Source organism: Carassius gibelio, chromosome A9 (genome assembly GCF_023724105.1).
Source record: "Carassius gibelio isolate Cgi1373 ecotype wild population from Czech Republic chromosome A9, carGib1.2-hapl.c, whole genome shotgun sequence".
In the NCBI taxonomy this organism is placed as follows: Eukaryota; Metazoa; Chordata; class Actinopteri; order Cypriniformes; family Cyprinidae; genus Carassius; species Carassius gibelio.
The window spans coordinates 13,356,325-13,375,204 of NC_068379.1; the positions used below are offsets into that span (position 1 = coordinate 13,356,325).

General features: G+C 38.2%; 1 protein-coding gene across 1 annotated transcript; it reads left to right on the forward strand.

The window, feature by feature from the left end:
* Window positions 1-8,534: 8,534 nt before the first annotated feature.
* On the forward strand, window positions 8,535-12,606 carry LOC128019661 (uridine 5'-monophosphate synthase). Its single transcript, XM_052605766.1, has 6 exons — window positions 8,535-8,787; window positions 8,953-9,106; window positions 9,524-10,195; window positions 10,952-11,127; window positions 11,494-11,608; window positions 11,842-12,606. Exons 1-6 carry the CDS (start codon window positions 8,638-8,640, stop codon window positions 12,015-12,017), a joined length of 1,443 nt encoding a protein of 480 aa, XP_052461726.1. The 5' UTR covers window positions 8,535-8,637; the 3' UTR covers window positions 12,018-12,606.
* Window positions 12,607-18,880: the final 6,274 nt, after the last annotated feature.

The window sequence follows — 18,880 nt, forward strand, 5'->3', positions numbered from 1 at the left end:
TTGGTCTTATGAATATGGTCCTGTTATAATACAGTTTTCTAATCTACAGTGATGAACTTGACCGCACAGGACTTGTTTAGCTGTAAACAATTATCTCGTTGATGAATAATCAACTGTAGGTTTTGCATTTAAAAATAATCATCTTTAAATTCTACAGTGCTTCCACAGCTGTAAATAAGTTCTGCGCTTGTGATGAAGAAAATAACTGTAAAATTAATTGTGAATTTTATAATTTTTTGTAAAACTGTTTGCATTGTACATAATGTAGAAGTTCACTGTGCATCTATTAGTAAGAAGCTGAGATCACTGCCGGTTTCATACTCTGGAGTTTACTTCCACCTGAGAAAAAAAAAAAAAGCCTAATAGGCACAGTAAGTGTTTTCTGTTATATTTCCCATGTGCATGAGCAAGAGTGTCTGCATTACCTTTGAAATAGTCATGCTTTGGTGTTCCCTAATAAGGTGGCATTGTTTCCCTCCACTAAGAGCACGGAGCCTTCACAAAGTCCCTGCCATCAACAACATACAGTGGTAGTGCTCAACCACTGCTGGACTAATAACAACACAACCCTTTAAAAGTCCGATGTCAGTATGTTTTTTTTTTTTGTTTTTTTTTCTTTCTTTCTTTTTTTGAAGAATCAGTATTTTTATTTATCAAGGATTCATTAAAGTGCTCAAAAATAAAAGTACAGATTATGTTACAAAAGATTTCTAATTCAAATAAATACTTTGACCTTTCTATTTATAAAAGAATCTTGAAAACAATTGTTTCACAGTTTACACAAAAATATTAAGCAGCACAACTGTTTTCAACATTTACAATAAGAAATGTTGTAGACTGGAGTAATGCTGCTGAAAATGCAGCTTTGTCATCACAGGAATAAAATACATTTTATTCAAATAGAAAACAGTTATTCTAAGTTAACAATATTCATACCAGCACATCCTACTACTTGTCGATTTGATCCTATCCCCACTCACCTCTTTCGGGCCATTTATTTATTTTTTAACAACTCCCTTCACACTGGTACATTTACCACATCATTTAAGTAGTCTTGGGTATGCCCACTGCTTAAGAAACCCTCTCTAAATCTAGCACTTTTAGAAAACTACAGACCGGTATCCTTTCTTCCATTAATTGCAAAGACACTTAAGCAAGTTGTGTTCAACCAATTCTCTATGTTTCTTGTACAGAACAACCTCCTGGACAGCAACCAACCTGGCTTCTGAAGTGGCCAGTTAACTGAGACTGCCCTGCTCTTGGTTACTGAAGCCCTGCGACTGGCAAGAGCAGCTTCCAAATCCTCAGTACTCCTCTTGCCGGATCTGTCTGCTGCTTTTGACACCATTAACCACCAGATTCATCTGCCCACCCTCAGAAAGATGGGCACCTCTGGAACCGCAGTCCTGTGGTTTAAGTCCTACCTCTCAGATAGGTCCTTCAGGGTGTCTTGGAGCGGGGTGAGGTTTCTAAGTAACCACTTCTTGCCACTGTGGTTCCTCATGGCTCAGTGCTTGGACCACTTCTCTTCTCCATCTACATGACGTCATTAGGATCTGTCATTCAGAAGCATGGGTTTTCTTATCAAGCCACACAACTTCTTGTCCTAGCTGTTGTTCTCTCCAGACTGGACTATTGTAATGCCCTCCTGACAGACCTTCCTGCATGTACTATCAAGCCTCTGCAATTGATCCAGAATGCAGCAACGAGCTGTGGTCTTCAATGAGCCAAAAAAAGCTCTCATTACTCCTCTCCTCATCAAGTTAAACTGCCTACCAGTAGCCACTTGCATCAAATTCAGGGTTCTGTTGCTTGCCTAAAAGACTAAAAAGGCACCAATATACCTAAACTCACTAGTTCAAACTTATGCGTCCTAGAAGCTTGCATTCTGCAAGTGAACAGCACCTTGTGGTGCCATCACAAAGAGGTTAAAAATCACTCTCATGAACCTTTTCCTGGATTCTTGAAGCTGATTCTTTAGTCGTTTTCAGAAAACATCAAAAGACACATCTTTTTCGCCAGCACTTGACCAACTAATACTAGCACTTACCTTTTCTATTCTATTCTATTCTATTCTTTAAAATAAAAAAATGCTACTATTTACTGCACTAGACTAACTGAGATTTGTCATGGAACTTGTATGCTGTTGTTGTTCTCACGTTGGTCTGATTGCTTCTATTGTTCTCATTTGTAAGTCGCTTTGGAAAAAAGCATCTGCTAATTTATTAATATTACTGTGCTGTATATATTACTGATTTTACTGTATATTTGATCAAATAAATGCATCTTTATTAAGCATTAAATAGACTTACTGACCCCAGCAGTAGTGCACATTAACATACCAGCACACATGGTGTGTCCGGCTCCTTGTGGTATTGGATCATGATCTGTTCACGTGTTTCCTGTAAAATGCAAAATCAAATATGTGTGCATAACGATCTACTTTAAAAGTTTGGTTTATTACATTTTATGGGCGATGGGCATGTCATTGGTTGTGTTGATGCTGATGATTGAGACATGCACTAGATCCCATGTAAGTTATCCCAACCTATGAAAAAACAACCATAGCTGTCATGGGAAATTAAACTCTGTTTTAGTTTTTGATTAATCAAGACACTAACTCAACTCTAAAACTCTCTTTCTAATCTCAGTTACTAGCTTGTTGTCACAAAGAGCTTTCAGCAGGTGGAATGTGTTACCGCCACCTATTGGACACAAAAACAGTAGCCTACAGCCCAAAGTCTGAGACCACACTGAAAACGGTCTCAGGTTACGTATGTAACCATAGTTCCCTGAGTAGGGAACGAGACACTGCGTCCTCTAGGGGGCGCTTTGGGGAACACCTCGTCGTGACCCGTGTCTGAAGCATACAATGAAAAAACACCAACTTGTTGGCCGTCGACAGCCTCCGACGTCACTACCGGCGCGACTATAAATCAGCACCGGGAGAGCACGTCATTATCTTCTTCGTCTGAAGCTTGCGTCCGAAGCATGGCAGAGAGCTAGAGGACGCAGTGTCTCGTTCCCTACTCAGGGAACTATGGTTACATACGTAACCTGAGACCGTTCCCTTTCGAGGGAACTTCGAACTGCGTCCTCTAGGGGGCGCTTTGGGGAACAGTATACCCACGCCGCCATGCTGAGGGGAATGCAGGCCAGAATCATGGCGAGCACTAAGTACCAACTCTACCATTACTATGGGAGTTTCCCCTGGGACGTTTAGACGGCTGTCTGTGACAGTACCCCTTATGGCCAAAAGGCCTAAGCTACATACCCAACTTAATTGTTAGGGCCTCGGCCCTGGGTAGAGCTGAAGGCTTGGAATCAGGAAAGATTCCTTTAAAGGGATACGGCTAAGAACCTAGCATTTGTACCAAGTCCTGCCTGTCACACAGGGGCTACCGCTAGCTTACGCATAAGCTTGCTGAAAGAGCTGTCTCAACAGTTCTCTAGTAGCAACACCCTGTTTAGATAGGTATCCGAGGATACATAGGTGGAGTGGCGCCCAAGATGAACGGGGCTTTTACCAACTCAAGAAAGGGCACGAAGCAACCGCGCGAAGCCCTCACCATATAGGATTTTAGAAAGAACGCAGAATACTAGCGTGCAAACTTACCACAGTGTGGATTTCAGAAAATGTGCAAAGACTACACGTGCACACTTACCATAGCATGGATTTTCAAATACTGTTCTAAGGAGGGGCTCTCGTGGCACTCGGATAGAGCAGCTCATAGATGGAATGTTGCATCTTAAAACAGTATGATTGAGAGTCATCAACTCGATCTATGGAAACAATACTGGAGCGCTCTGGGAAAAAAGACGTCTCGTACGAGAGGAGAACTCCGAGCTCAGAGTAGCGCACTCATAGGTGACCCATTTTTTGGAAAAAGGGGAGCGCTGCTAAATTACCACGAGAATCAATAGCCCCTCATGTTGAGAAAAGCGATGCTTGAGGTGTATAAACAAATACACACTGGCTGAATGGAACCAAGGTCTAATCATCTCAAGAAAGGGAACGAAGCGTTACCCCTCATCGTACAAGATTTCAGAAAGTTTGCAGAGTCTTGCATGCAAACTTACCACTTGTGGATTTTTAGAAAGTGTGTTCACATACACACTGACCACCATCTGGTTTTGAGAAAGTACACAAAGCTTAGCGTGTGTACTTAAAGGTTCCTAAGCATCGTAGAGGAGCTGAATCTCACGGGAGAGGCAAGCTCAATTACAAACCTCGGGTGAGGGGAGCATCACCTGAGGCAGCATATACAAGAAGACTTCTGTAACTGCCACCTCCACTTCCCGGTAGATACGACAGCACCCCTAAGCGGCCAGGAGACCCCTCGGGGTGACCTGGCCAGACATCCATGAAATTCCCTGCAGTGCTGTGCCAGGCCTGATGATCAAGGAGGCTCCCTCAGAAACCTGTGATCTCAGCCGCCTAATACCGGAACATGAAGCCGAATGGCTGCTGCTGACGAATGTTTAGTAAACACTGTAACTGAGCACTGCAAAGGAAACTCAGACAGAGTTTATTAGTAGACACGTAACCACCAGCAATTAAATACACATAAGTATATACAGAGAGGGTTACATGTACTCACTCACCCTCCTACGCCGGAGCCCCGCTCAAGGGGTACCTCCTTTTTAACCTGGACCATCAGTTTCAGGTTGGTTGCTATGGACATAGAACCATAAAAAAAAAATATTGTAGGTCCAGCATAGGAGACTGTTATGCGAGAGGTTTCCACCTAACCTCGATCAGGTGGAGAGCTGGTGGTTACAGGGGAATTAGGAAGGGGAGTATAAAAGCAGAAGTTAACCTTTCGAAGTCGATTAACGCATATACACGTTTGTCTTTTCTTTTAGTAGATACCTCGGTATCATTCTGATTTGGACGAGAACGCTGCCTCGTCTAGATCATACCTCTTAGGTTCTGCTTACCTCCTCATGACCCACGATTCCTCTAACCCCTGCCCGCAGGTGGGGGAGGAGCATGAGTTGCGACACTAGCCTTCTGTGCCCATCTTTGATCCTCAGATCGAGACAGGCCAGGACCCCTATGTTGTTTGGGCTCAGACCTGGACCTTCGTGGGACGAAGGATCTGAAAGCAGCAGAGCGCGCCTTCGTCTCCCTGAACTTTTCAAATCGCCGCCTCAACGGAAATACCGAAAAGTTCAGAAGGCGAAACCTGAGCATCGGGCAGAAAGCATTTTCTTTCCTCCCGATGTCTGTTCATCCACAGATGTCTCTCCGCTGCCACCATGGCCGCCATAGTCCTGCCCCATGGCGGAGGCGGCCTGCTTGGTAGCATGGAAAGAGATCCATGGTGTGGCGCAGCTCAGCTACCAGATCGGAAAAAGGCCCCAGCCTCTATCCAGGTCTCTTAGCAGATCAGTCTGATATGCTTGAAGCACCAGCATTGTGTGTAATAAAGCCACAGCCTGACCTGCTGCTGCATATGCCTTGCCATTTAAGCGAGATGATTTTCTGAAGGGGCTTAGATGGCAAGGAGGGAGAATAAGAGAGGAGGTTTCCCCTGCAGAAAGAAAACATTTTTCACATATAAAAATTTATAAATTATTTATAAAATTTTTAGCTCTTTCTACAGGGGCATTCCCTCCTAGCCGCTTTCACGCATCACCTCGATGTCGGCAGATTACTTTAATGCCGAAACTGATGGATGCAAAAAGAAAACGGCATCTTTCATTTCTTTTTAATCTCTGTATGGAGATCATGCACAAATGAAAGGCTCACCTGAGCTGGAGGGTTATGGTCAAAAGGTAATTTTCGCTCAATAACCTCCAACAGCTCTACATACGCAGGGCAGGAGAATTGAGAAGGCTCAGCCTCAGCTTCTTCACCATCCTCAAATATCTCCTGCTTTTCCTGGGTAAAAACCCAGCAGAGCACTAACCTCAGTATGAGAAAGTGTTAAAGATATAACATCATCCTCCCAAGGCTCTCTCTCGTCCGCCACCCTTTTTTTTTTTTTTTTTTTTACGATCTCGAAAGGGAAAGTCCCTCTTTAAACCATTCAGACAGATCCATATGTATTCTCACGAGCTCATTTTCTTTCCTGCCTCAGCGTGGACAGATCCTGAACCGCGGGAAGCAGATGGCTTGCCTTTTTTTTTTTTTTTTTTTTTAGAAGAGAGACGAACGAGAGCGGAGCTTTTTCCATTGAAAAAACGCTCATAGTGCACGCAGATTGCCTCCTCAAAGACATCGCGTGCGTGCTCTTCACCCAAACAAATGACGCAAAGATCGCGTGTGTCATCGGGTGTCAAATAACGCCGACACGGATGCACACATCGTCTAAACGCTTGCTAGTTGTCGCCATGATAAACAGAGAAAGATCGCCCTTACCGGTTCTTTCAGATGCACGCTTCAAACAAAACAGTCAGTTGAAGATGAAGAAGATAATGACGTGCTCTCCCGGTGCTGATTTATAGTCGCGCCGGTAGTGACGTCGGAGGCTGTCGACGGCCAACAAGTTGGTGTTTTTTCATTGTATGCTTCAGACACGGGTCACGACCAAGGGGCAAGGAACTCGACCGGAAGTTGAAGTCGGGTGGGGGCTGCCATCTTTTAGCAGAACTTCACTTGCGTTAGCATTCCCATTGACTCCCATTCATTTTGGCGTCACTTTGACAGCGAATAACTTTACATCTGAGGCGTTTAAAGACTCTGTTTGTCCATTATTTATTTCTAAAGATACACGACAATGTATAAAGGGCTCCATTACCTTCTATGTTACATTATGGCCCCTTATAAACAGTTTTTGTAAAAAATAGGCTAACGATTGCGTCATAACCACTCGGCTCTCTGTCGCATTACCGTACAGACAGGAGGAGAAGCTCGCAGGCAATTAACTTAATATGGCGTACTGGCGTTACATTTTAAAATACTATACAAAATAATTAATCAGAATACTTACTCCTGCTCACTCACGACAAAGAACTCCCCGCTCAAGCTCGCCGTCTCTGCAAGATTAACGATGGCAGTTTGCACACACAGCTACTCGAAGATTTACATCTGGCAGACAGGTTGCTGACGTCGTCAAGCTTCGTTTGAGTCTGCGCGTCAGAAACGGAAGTGCTAAAAAACGCTAAAACTGGGCTTCATTTGTCTCAATTGAGTTCCAATGGGGTCGCTGTGTCCATTTCTTTTACTGTCTATGGTCACGACGAGGTGTTCCCCAAAGCGCCCCCTAGAGGACGCAGTTCGAAGTTCCCTCGAAAGGGAACATGGGTATTCAACCCTGGGATTTTTAAATAATACACATTATTTCAATTAGTTGCCCAGGCAACATTTCAAATGTTAAAGTTTTTCTTCAAATATATACCATATATTCAATTAACAATTGTATAATTAACAATTATTTTGAATAATTTTAGTGAACAATAACAATTTATAGTTTGTTTTTTAAACAAGAACATAATGATAACCCAAATTATTTAATCTATGAGTTACACCTCTGTAATGGTCACTATGCATGATTAGAGGGTTAAATGTCAAGATTTTGACAAATGTACACAAATAAACGCTGTGACACAAATACAGTATAACACCAAAAGTGGGGACAAACCAAATAATAAGAAATCCCTATAAATATTTTCTAGATTTTTTTTTTTTTGCATTATACTAAACTTTTCACTAAAATTGTTACGCTGATATTTGTAAATTATATTTGTATATTTAAATGTATATTTAAGTATATCAGTACATTTACTAAAAATCCTACATAACAATGAATATGATACATAACCTTTGATCAAACCGTGTACAACTCCGATTCACATGAACAAGACTTGATAAGAAACCATAACGTCCATGCGATTAGCAAAACATCACAAAATGAACATTTCCTGAGACATCAGCAGATCTTGAAGTACTGATCACAATTTCACAATTTCAAACCATCCTTTAAAACGCACGTTATCGTTATTTATTGCTTTTTATTTGTATTTTATTATTTATGTACTATGGTCACCACAGTTTTTTTTTTTTTCAAAATAGTAGTTGGGCTCCATTCACTTCGATTGTTTAAAATAAATAATACATATACCATTTCCATTTAAGCTATTATTGTGTGAAAGTGAAATAAATAATACATATACCATTTCCATTTCACCTATTATTGTGTGAATGTGATTTTGTCTTAAAATAAAAGAAACAGTTTATAAACAGTAACCTATAGTAAGTTGTTATTTCCATCATGACAAACAATGTTTTATCAAACTTAGTGTACTTTTTAACCAAAACGACAATAATATCATGGTGAAGAGCTTGCGATGAAATGTGAAAGGTCAATACATTGTGAACAATTCAGTTTAGAATAATTTTTCCAGTCAGGCAGGAACTGTGTCACATTGTGCAACCCGTGTGTAGATATTATTGTATTCGGGATATTTAAAATGTAAGCATTAGCAATGAGTCTTATTTAATAAACTATTGAAAAAAAGTGTTTTAATTTTATTTGTAAAAAAATTTTTACACATGGCCAAAATTATCAAAATGCTTTTACTTTGTCAAGTGATTCATAACGTCATGTGTGTGCGCGCGTCGTTCACTGGTTAGCGGAATCACTACACGCACTTTCTTTTAGTTAGTGGAGCATAGCTGATCAAATAGAAATGGATGATACTAGTCTTGATAGTTTAATCTTGAAACTGGTCGACATCCAAGCCGTCAAATTTGGTACTTTCCAACTAAAGAGTGGACTCACTTCGCCGATATATTTTGATCTTAGAGTAATAGTTTCCCATCCAGCGTTGATGAACCAGGTAAACACGTGCTCACTTTGAGTGATGAATCTGTGCCAGAATTGTTGTAATCATACATCATATCCTGAACCTTTTGCTTCCAAAAATGTCACAAGAAGTCCTCCTTTACATTAATCTTATTTGTTGATCATATGTCAATGTCGGATAATATTTGCTGTTGATCAGGTGGCAGATCTTCTTCATAAGCGCGCTGAGGATGCAGGAGTTGAGTTTGATAGTGTGTGTGGAGTCCCTTACACAGCTCTTCCTCTGGCCACCATCATCTGCTCTACCAAACACTATCCTATGCTTATTCGACGAAAGGAGGCAAAGGGTTATGGTATAATTGTGTTTATCTGAGCTCAATCATCAGTAATTGATTTGGTGTGTTATAGATCCCTTCCTCATAAGTATTTGGACACTTGTGTGTATAATGTGACAATTGTGTTAGGTAGCAACAATTCAAACCAAAAAAGCATTTTAGTAAAAAAAATCATTAAAAAGAGTACAATTGTAAAAAGTTGGTTTTAATGATATATCATTAGATTTGGTGTGCAAAATGAATACAAATGCCAATGTCTGTATTAATCATTTGTATTTCCAAATAGTTTATTTATTTAGTTTATTCATGCTGAGATTTGCAGTTGCTTGAAATAAAGTAAATGTGTATATATATACATTTAAAAAAAAGAGAGAGTATCTCAGTTATACTAAAATAACACCGACCTGTATTGACTTGTCTTTTGATATCCCCCAGGAACAAAACGTCTCATTGAGGGAACCATGCACCCCGGTGACAGATGTCTAATAGTAGAGGATGTTGTGACCAGTGGCAGCAGTGTTCTAGAAACTGCTGAGGTTCTTGAGAAGGAAGGCCTGAAGATCACGGATGCTGTCGTGTTAGTGGACAGAGAGCAGGGAGGCAGTGCCAGGCTAGCTGACCGTGGCATCACTCTACATTCAGTCATTTCTGTCTCCAGACTTCTGGATGTGTTACTTAAAGCTGGCCGAATAGACACGGCCACTTCTCAAAACACTAAGAGGTTCTTTCAAGAAAATAACACCTACATATCAATAAAGGAGAATGGCTCCTCAGCTCATAAAAAGAGCTGTAAGGAGCTCAGCTATGGGGCTCGTGCTGCATTCCCAGACACTCACCCTCTCGCCACCCGCCTGCTGAAGATCATGGAGGACAAGAAGACCAATCTGTGTGTGTCTGCAGATGTGACTCGTTCTGAGGAGCTGCTGGAGATGGCTGATATGCTGGGGCCACTGATTTGCGTGTTGAAGACTCATGTGGACATCCTCCAGGACTTCACTGCAGATGTCGCCAGCGGTCTGAAAGAGTTGGCTTTAAAGCACAACTTCCTGATTTTTGAGGATCGCAAGTTTGCAGACATTGGGAACACGGTCAAGCATCAGTATGAAGGTTTGTTTCACAGGAGCACCTCGCTAGTGTTGCTTCCACTTACAGTTTTTACATGGTGTTGGATTAGAGTTTTTGTTTTGTTTCCATTTATTAAATTGAACATAAGGCACAGTCCCCTCATTGTCCACAGCGATATTTGAAGGTGCCATGAGTTTTCTAGTTGTTCATGATTCACTGGATGAGGATTTAAAAAAATAATAATTTCCACTCACAATTTCTAAGTTTTGCATAACTAAAAAAAAAAATGCATAGTCATGATAAAATATATCCCAAAAATATCTCAATGAATGATTTTTTTTATGTCTTTGGAGGTTTGCTGAAGCCCCCTGGTTGAAGAAAACACTGCTTTATAGTGCACTTTAATAAATGTTCTATTTCTAATGCTATTTCAGCCAAAAATAAAAACTGTCATCATTTACTCACCCTCATGTCATTCAAAACCTGTATGACTTTTTGTGGAACATAATCTTCATGAAGCAGTTCTCCATGCAGGAGTATATTATAGTGTCCAAAAAGAACAGGACAAAAAAATAAATGAAAGAAAACTCCATAAAAGTAGACAAATGTATTTCAGTTTCTGAAGGCATATTTTCAGGTTCCTTCCTCTTGTGTTCCACAGGAAAAATAAAGTCATACAGTTCCGAGTAAAGGAGGACAAAAGTTTAATTTTTGAGTTAATTAGTTGTCTAAATTATGTTTTAATTTTGCACAAGCATTCCCAGTATAAATAATCTCAACATTTTCTTTGTTTTAAAGGCGGTCTCTATCGGATCTCCTCATGGGCACACATCATTAATGCTCACGCTTTGCCGGGTCCGGGTGTGCTGCAGGGTCTCGGGGCTGTTGGCAAGCCTCTGGGTCACGGCTGTTTGCTCATTGCTCAGATGAGCTCCCAGGGTTCCTTGGCGACAGGAGATTACACTCAAGCAGTGGTACGTCTTCTGCTCTCTGTGAAGAACTCATACGGACACTTTCCTCACTTCCAATAACTTATTTTTACAGTAACGTTCACATTTGTAGTAATTTTCAAACCGATGGGGCCAGATTGTTTATACCCTTTGTAGAATAGGTCATTCCAAGATGACACAAGATTTAGATAGTAGAAGATCCTCTAACATGGTCTCTATTCCAAAACCCTTAATCCCTGAAGCATGTTTTATTAGATTGTGCTGGTTTTAACCCCTGTGAGATTTTTTTTTTTTTATTCAGATAACTCTTCTGAAGAGATTTTGAACAAGTATAGTTTTAGAGTTTCTAGTGAATATATATATTGTAAAAACCTGGTATATGTCTTCTAGGTCAAGATGGCTGAAGACCACACTGATTTTGTGTTTGGATTTATAAGTGGATCAAAGATCAGTGAAAAGCCCGGATTGGTTCACATGACTCCAGGAGTGCAAATGCAGACGGGAGGTATGTTTTACTGTACACATTGGGCTGGTATTCCCTTTTCTGTGTTATATGTTAGAATAAAGAGTCCTGTTAGAAGAAAGGTGATGCTACAATAGAACAAAAATGTCTTATAATATTGTATTTTGCCTTTTTGTAATAAAAGTATTTGTCATTTTATTAATATTTTTAATTCATTCATTTATTTATTTCAAATCAGATACATGTTCTTAATTCATTTCTCTTTTATTCTTCAGAGGATGGACTTGGACAGCAGTATTCAAGTCCATTAGATGTGATCTGCACTAAAGGCTCTGATATCATCATTGTGGGACGAGGTATTCTTGCCAGCACAGATCGGCTCAGAGCTGCAGAAGAATACAGAACTGCAGGCTGGGAGGCATATCTGAAAAGACTCTCACAGGACGGCTAATGAATCACGCAGGAAAGAGAACAAAAAAAATTGGGGCAAGCTGAACCATGTCTAGTCTAGCTTGGTCATTCCATCCACTTGAATACAAACCTGATTCTGATTACTCCCTGCATTTTTTGTACACTTAGTAATAAAATTGTCGTTTAAAAAATGTCAGTCAAAATCTCATTTTTTTAATATTTGTAGTATTTTAAACAAAAGACTGGGGTTTATGTTTCTCTGTCATGTACATCGAGCTGGATCTGACCTGTTGGTGGAAATAAGCCAAGATATGGAGGTGTAAGGTTTAGGTCTGGGGCACAGGAAAAACACCAATACTGCAAAATATTATTATAAATATACAATAAAATATAATTTATTTCTGTGATGGCAAAGCTGAATTTTCAGCAGCCATTACTACAGTTTTCAATGTCTTTAAGAGAAAAACAAATTCTGATCAATAAACTTTCCTTATCAATGTTGCAAACATTTGTGCTTTTTTCTTTTCAGGATTTTTTGATTAATAGAAAGATCAGAAGAACAGCATTTATGATCAAGCATTTTTTATCAAACTAAACTTGTTCTTAATAAAAGTATTTGTTTCTGTTAAGAGTCTTTGAAAATTTGACTTCCAAATAAACCCAGAGAAATGCCATACGAAAATACTTTTCGAAAGCCTCTCCTCTGTTATCTTGTCACATCCAGTAGGGGGCAGTAGCACACTAGCTGTTTTATGTTGGTGCGGCCAGTCAAATGTTTAAATGAAAAATAAAAAAGATTGCACAGTAACGTTATGATTAAATAGTAAGCCCTTCGTATAATTAATACGAAAATATTATGGCTTTAAGTTTTTATTTATGTTAGGCCATTCCCCCTCTTCTTTTCATCGACAATTGTGTTGTGGTTTAATGTCAGCAATGAGACATTTAGGCTACCTCGTTTAAAACGATAATAATAAAAAATTCACCTGCAGGAGTGTGCTCCAGACGTTTTCCCCCGCTTTTGTATTTCAACGAAACGCCAGCTCGGTTCGCTCAGAGCGACATAATTGACTTCATAGAAGTCATCTGCTCTGGCCCTCCCATTTGACTCCTTGTGTCAATATTGGATGAGAGGAAAGTACCGTGTGACAGGTGTCCAGGACAGAGTTCCGCGCACTGAAGACAGAGAGCAGATCAATGCATTAACCCGCCTGCTCACTGCTCTATAAAGCTAAAGGTCTCAGATCTGTGTGCTTCTATTATAATACCACTGATGAGCCAAACTACACGGTAGGCCTAAGGTTTTTATTTATTTATTTATTTATTTTTATTTTTTGCCTACTCAGGTTTTGTTAACACTTCGATGTATATTTAAATGATTTAAATCATGAACTGTGTATTCATATTTTCATTTGCACGGACTAGCCTATGATGTGATGCTTTGTTTTGTTGAAGAAAGTTATTACTTGGGAAAATCTGTTGTTCTTATTGGTTATGTCTTCAGGGAAAGAAGACAAGTCAAGTCATCATCAGAAACCCAGTGAATGAATGGACGTCCAGGATAAATGTTTTGTGTGTTTTCTGTACTTGTCTTACGTTGAGCCACACGCACAATACCTGCAGATGAAAAGGTTTTGTTCGTTCGGCTCGCGTTACGCAGATGCAGACACGCGTCAGGAAAACACCAGCACCAGAGCACTGCCCTGCTGTCACACTCCTCACCGAAGCTTAACCACTTTAAGAAAACTAGTCTAATAAAAGGCGAATAATGCGCTGAACTAGCGAATGCATATATGAAATATTCGTCTCATATGTCTTATTTTCATGTTATTCATTTATTTATTTGGGAAGGGTAATTTTTTTGTTAGTTTTTTTTATTACCAGGACCACCTGTAATAGCTACTATAAGATCAACAGTTTTAAGAATTAAACCGTCATGTGTGTAAATAGATATATATGTGTGTGTGTGTGTGTGTGTGTGTGTGTGTATGTATATATATATATATATATATATATATATATATATATATATATATATATATATATATATATATATATATTCTAGTCAGATAATTGAGGAATGCCTCATATTGTGTACATATCCTTACTATATGTTTCTATCCATGTCAGAATGTTTCTTTTCATAACTGAGTCAGCGTGTAATGGCATATTTAATCTCTATAATAAAACAGAAAAACAAACTTTACCAACTGGCCAGTTTGCTTTTAAGTGTAAACAAATACTTTATAAATGTGACGTTGTTTTTGTTTATTTAACATTTGATGCATTTACAGTTCTGCTTATGTTGTGACAGTTATATTGTGTCTATAATACAATATATTTGTCTCTGTATGAAGCATATCTAGCTATTGTTCCATAAAGTGCTAAGCAAACAGCTATACCTGCTAAACAGACATTGCCTGTTGGCTATGTGGCAGTTAAAAGAGTTACTGTTGAAAATGCAAATGATCTTTTTTCTTGCCTTTGGCAGTAGACTGGGTAGAAATGTCTTTGTCTGTCATGGCCATGTTCTGCAGAAGCACTAGGCCTGTGCTCAGACATATAAAGGACATTATCTGAGCAGATGTCACCTGCACTAGCTGTCTGGAGCTGTTCACATTTGCCCTTCGAAGGATTAGTTTCCATGGCACCCTAAAGAAAACGTCACCCAGCACTAGAGAGTACACTGTAAAAAGTGCTACACCCACACAGTAGGTTTTATATATTTTAAATAGTTGTAATCTAGTTTATTTTATTTGTTTTATACTAAAAAGTATAAATATACTTCCTCTTTACTTAAAATATATCACTTTTTACATAACAATATATTTTAAGTAAAATAATAGCAATTTATTTGGGTAGCTTTTTGTATGAGTTTGTTGTGTACAAGAAATGTTATAAAAGTGAGTTGAAATGCACAATTTATTTGAGCAGCTGTCGATGTGGCATGTGTGTTCATCAAACTTAAATATTTGAAATAAAAAACACATAAAAATTAAGTTGGATTTATCCCTTCTTCACTGGCGGGGACTTTCCAAGGCAGATGCTTCCTCGGCACTTCAACTGATTGAAAGCTGCAGCGGATCTAAATTTCACAGACTGATTAACACGGTAAGATGTGCAAGTTTTGGCAATTTATTGGTGATGTAAAGTCACGCAAAATCGTTCACTCAACTAGGAAGCTAAAGTAAGGTTTGCAAATTGTACTGTATAGCTAGCTATCCTGCACACATGGCAAGCTAAGTTGGCTACACAGTGCTAAGCAGTGAAGTCTTGTATGCAACGATCAGAAGACAACAGCAGTTAAGACCGTGTTGTTAATATGAAATTAAACAAGTGCTTTAGTAATGCCTATTATGTTTTAAGACTACTTTGGCTTTAATTTTACCAATAATATAACTTTTAATCGTTAGTTAGCGTTAACTTACCCTGTTAACTGCCATTCACATTTTTGAACATAGACTTGAAAGTGCATGATCCAAACCTATAATTCACGACTGAAAACATTTTGTAACATGATTTTGATGTACAATTTTCATGGTAGATGAATTTAAAATGGGTTTCAAAGGATGAATTTTGCGATTTTATGTTTTCAGGTCATATATAATGTTTTCTAAAGTGTGATGGAGAAAAAGGCAACAAAGAATACTTATATATATATATATCAAAGTGCTGTGTACTGTAAATAAAGGTGACTTGACTTATTTAATTTCATCTTAATAACACAGTCTCCGGTGGGGCATGCAGCTGTCGTGGGGTCCTCGTGTTATCAGCAGCAGAGTTGTAAGTGCATTTGATAGCACTGGCTCAAAACCATAAAACTATTTTTAACCTGTTACTTAAATATTTTACATTTACCACTGGTTTTTAAACTTATTCTAACATGCATATTTTTTCTGGTCTTTAGGTAACCAAGCGTTTTTGTTACCTGGGGTCTTCAGATACAGGTAAGAAAAACTTCAGAATAGATACAGTTAAAGCTATAATTATTCCCAGGTAAGTAAAACATAGGTAAAATTGCAAACAATAGTGTTGGCTCCATACAATTACATTTCTGAATTAGGTTTTATGTACCAACCACCAATAGAAGGCAGATATGATCACCTTTCTGCCTCCTTCTACTACTGCACTAATAGAAGCTTGATTCATACTGATAAATACAGCCTACATGGTCAGTTAAATCTCAATTTTGTGAGATGCTGGTGATATGAGATCTTGTACAGTACAGTGGTAGTGGTGTATGTATAGTACAACCTTTTACATCAATTGCATGGTTGAAATACAGAGGTTCTCTAATTTGTGATACTGTCATCAGGCAGTGAATTTTGATCAGATTTTACTTGTTGACAGGATCCATCTGGCTATGTGGAGAAAAGGAGAGAAGTGGTACTGAGATGCCTGATTGAGTACATATGGGAGGGAAAGGAAGACCTCATCAGTGTCCACCATGTATGTACTGGGCTTAAAGCTACTTATCTAATTTCTGTCTTTATGTTATTACTATTGTGATGATATGGGGTAATTACTTTGTTCTTGAAATATATTTAATACAGTAATGTGATGACCAATAAGGTACAGGCAAGGAAAATTGCATTGTTTTATTGTAATGTATCCTTTGAACGAGAAAAGACAACAGTCATGCTACAGTAGATCATGATAGTATAGTACCCACACTCTATGACATTGTCATGGTAGACTTCACTCTGGTCACATGCTCTAGTCAAAGTATCCATCACCTTAAGCAACTAAAAAGTACAACTTTGACTTTGTGTCGTATCTGTCTTCTACCAGTCTGCTATATTCATCTCAATACCTGTTTGTCTGACCAAACTCTTGATTCTTTTTTGTCTCTTTTTTGATGAAACAGAGGTGCACGCTGAGCTTGGCAGTTCCCCACTGAAAATATACATGCGCCATCAGCCAAACACGATTGGGATTATCACAGTAGAAGGACAGCCCATGGTCAGAGGTGTGCCAAACCTGTAGAAAACCTCCTGTTTGGACTTGTCTATGCTCACAACCTCTAATATCACTCAAATCTGGTGTATACTTCTGAGGCTCTTTGTGGGATTGGACCCTATGCATACTTTTGTATGTTTTGTAGGCACTGTTAAAAGTGACACTAGTTGACATTGAATAAATGTTATTGTCTTTAATCTGTCTTCCCATCTTTTTCTTCTTCAATTGAATTTGTAATTGTTATTGATAAAGTCTGTTTATGTAAAGTGATTTACTGTACTGCTTAGAATATAGACATTTAGATGTATTTTCTGAGGTAATAGCCGGGACTTAATTAAAATGTTTATTCACACTTGATTAGGTTAAATTTACTATGAGCATAAAGTTCATAAAACCTAACTAAAATGAGTACAGGTTACTTGTAGTACCACATAAATACGTTACATATACCAAGAAAATTAGGTTTATCTAACTGACTAATATAGCACTTATTAGTTAACTCAACTTGATTTTGTTGTGTTTGAATTAAGTAATTTTACAGAGTTTATTATACTTGAAAAAGGCTGCAAGTTGACTCAACTTAAAACATCCAATGCAGCCACTTGCCTCACTTTTTATAAGTTTGATCTAGGTATTACTTTTTACAGTGTAGCGGCCAGTTTCACCTCACCATCACCTCTGCAAAGTAAATGAATGACATCAGGAACAACAATATTCACACAAGGTTTGATGATAACTGACAACACACAACAATAATAAACTAAAACAAATATAATAATAATATTACATAAAAAAAATACTAAATATGTTTATCTTCACATCTGAAATATGCATGGATATTTTTCATTTCAAATAGTATTTAAAATTTGATTCACTTTTTAGATGTTGATGAACTTAAACTTTATATTTTGTTAACAGATATCCAAATCCTGCCAGTATGAGGAAACAATAACACTGTTTCCTTTTGGAGTGAGGCGGAAGAAAACTTTCTGATTTGCAAAGGACTGATTTGCAAGTCAAATCACTCTGACAGTTACACCTTGTTTTTGCATTTGGAACTGTATATTGAAACACCCTTACAGACCATCTTCTGATGTAGCCTCTTAATTTTTTCATGTTTTGAATGAAATCTCTCATGCTAATAAAGGCTGCATTTATTTGACAGAATCAAAACAGTAATATTGTAAAATAGTACAACTTAAAATATTGTACATACTCATTACTCCAGTCTTCAGTGTTACATGATCCTTCAGAAATCATTCCAATATGCTGATTTCTTATTGTTATAAATTTATTATTGTTATCTATGAAAATAGTTGTTTTTATATTATATTTTATATTATATCACTTTTGGATTTAATGCATCTTTGTTAAATTTTTGATTTTTGAGAAGAGCTAGTATGTTGCGATTACTCTGTGCTCTTATAAAATTACATTATGGATGCAACTTAATTATAAATATATTGCTTCTCTCAGATCAGTAACATCAGTATAACAGGACACCAGCTGTGCGCCCTGCATCTCTACAGCGCCTGTTCTTAAGCAAACAACACCTAACAAGTGAGAATAATCACACTGGATGCACACACACATATTTATGCCTTGGCTTATTAGAAAATATTTCATAGGGTTTTGTTTCCAGCATCATTGTAATAAATGTGGTTGTTTGAATAATACAACTGAATGTTGTGGTGATAAAGGTCATAAAGATTGTTAAAATGTAGCTTACTAAATTCCAGTTGCTGTCATGCAGTAAAGTTATCACACCACCAGATGTCCTCAACACAGCTGACAACTGGACTGATTGTAATGTTTAAAATGTATTTAACATGGTCATGCTCTAAAATTTGTTTTTTTACTCATTACATGTTCATTATGAAGTATTGTAATTTGTCGAGATAGTGAATTGATGGGTTTTTGTAAAATGTGAGCCAAAATCATCAC

Excerpts from the sequence above, each read along its gene's own strand:
- LOC128019661 (XM_052605766.1), top strand. The coding sequence starts at position 8,638 with ATGGATGATACTAGTCTTGATAGTTTAATCTTGAAACTGGTCGACATC. Across the intron at positions 8,788-8,952 it reads ATCCAGCGTTGATGAACCAG|GTGGCAGATCTTCTTCATAA; the intron begins GTAAACACGTGC and ends GCTGTTGATCAG. Across the intron at positions 9,107-9,523 it reads AAAGGAGGCAAAGGGTTATG|GAACAAAACGTCTCATTGAG; the intron begins GTATAATTGTGT and ends GATATCCCCCAG.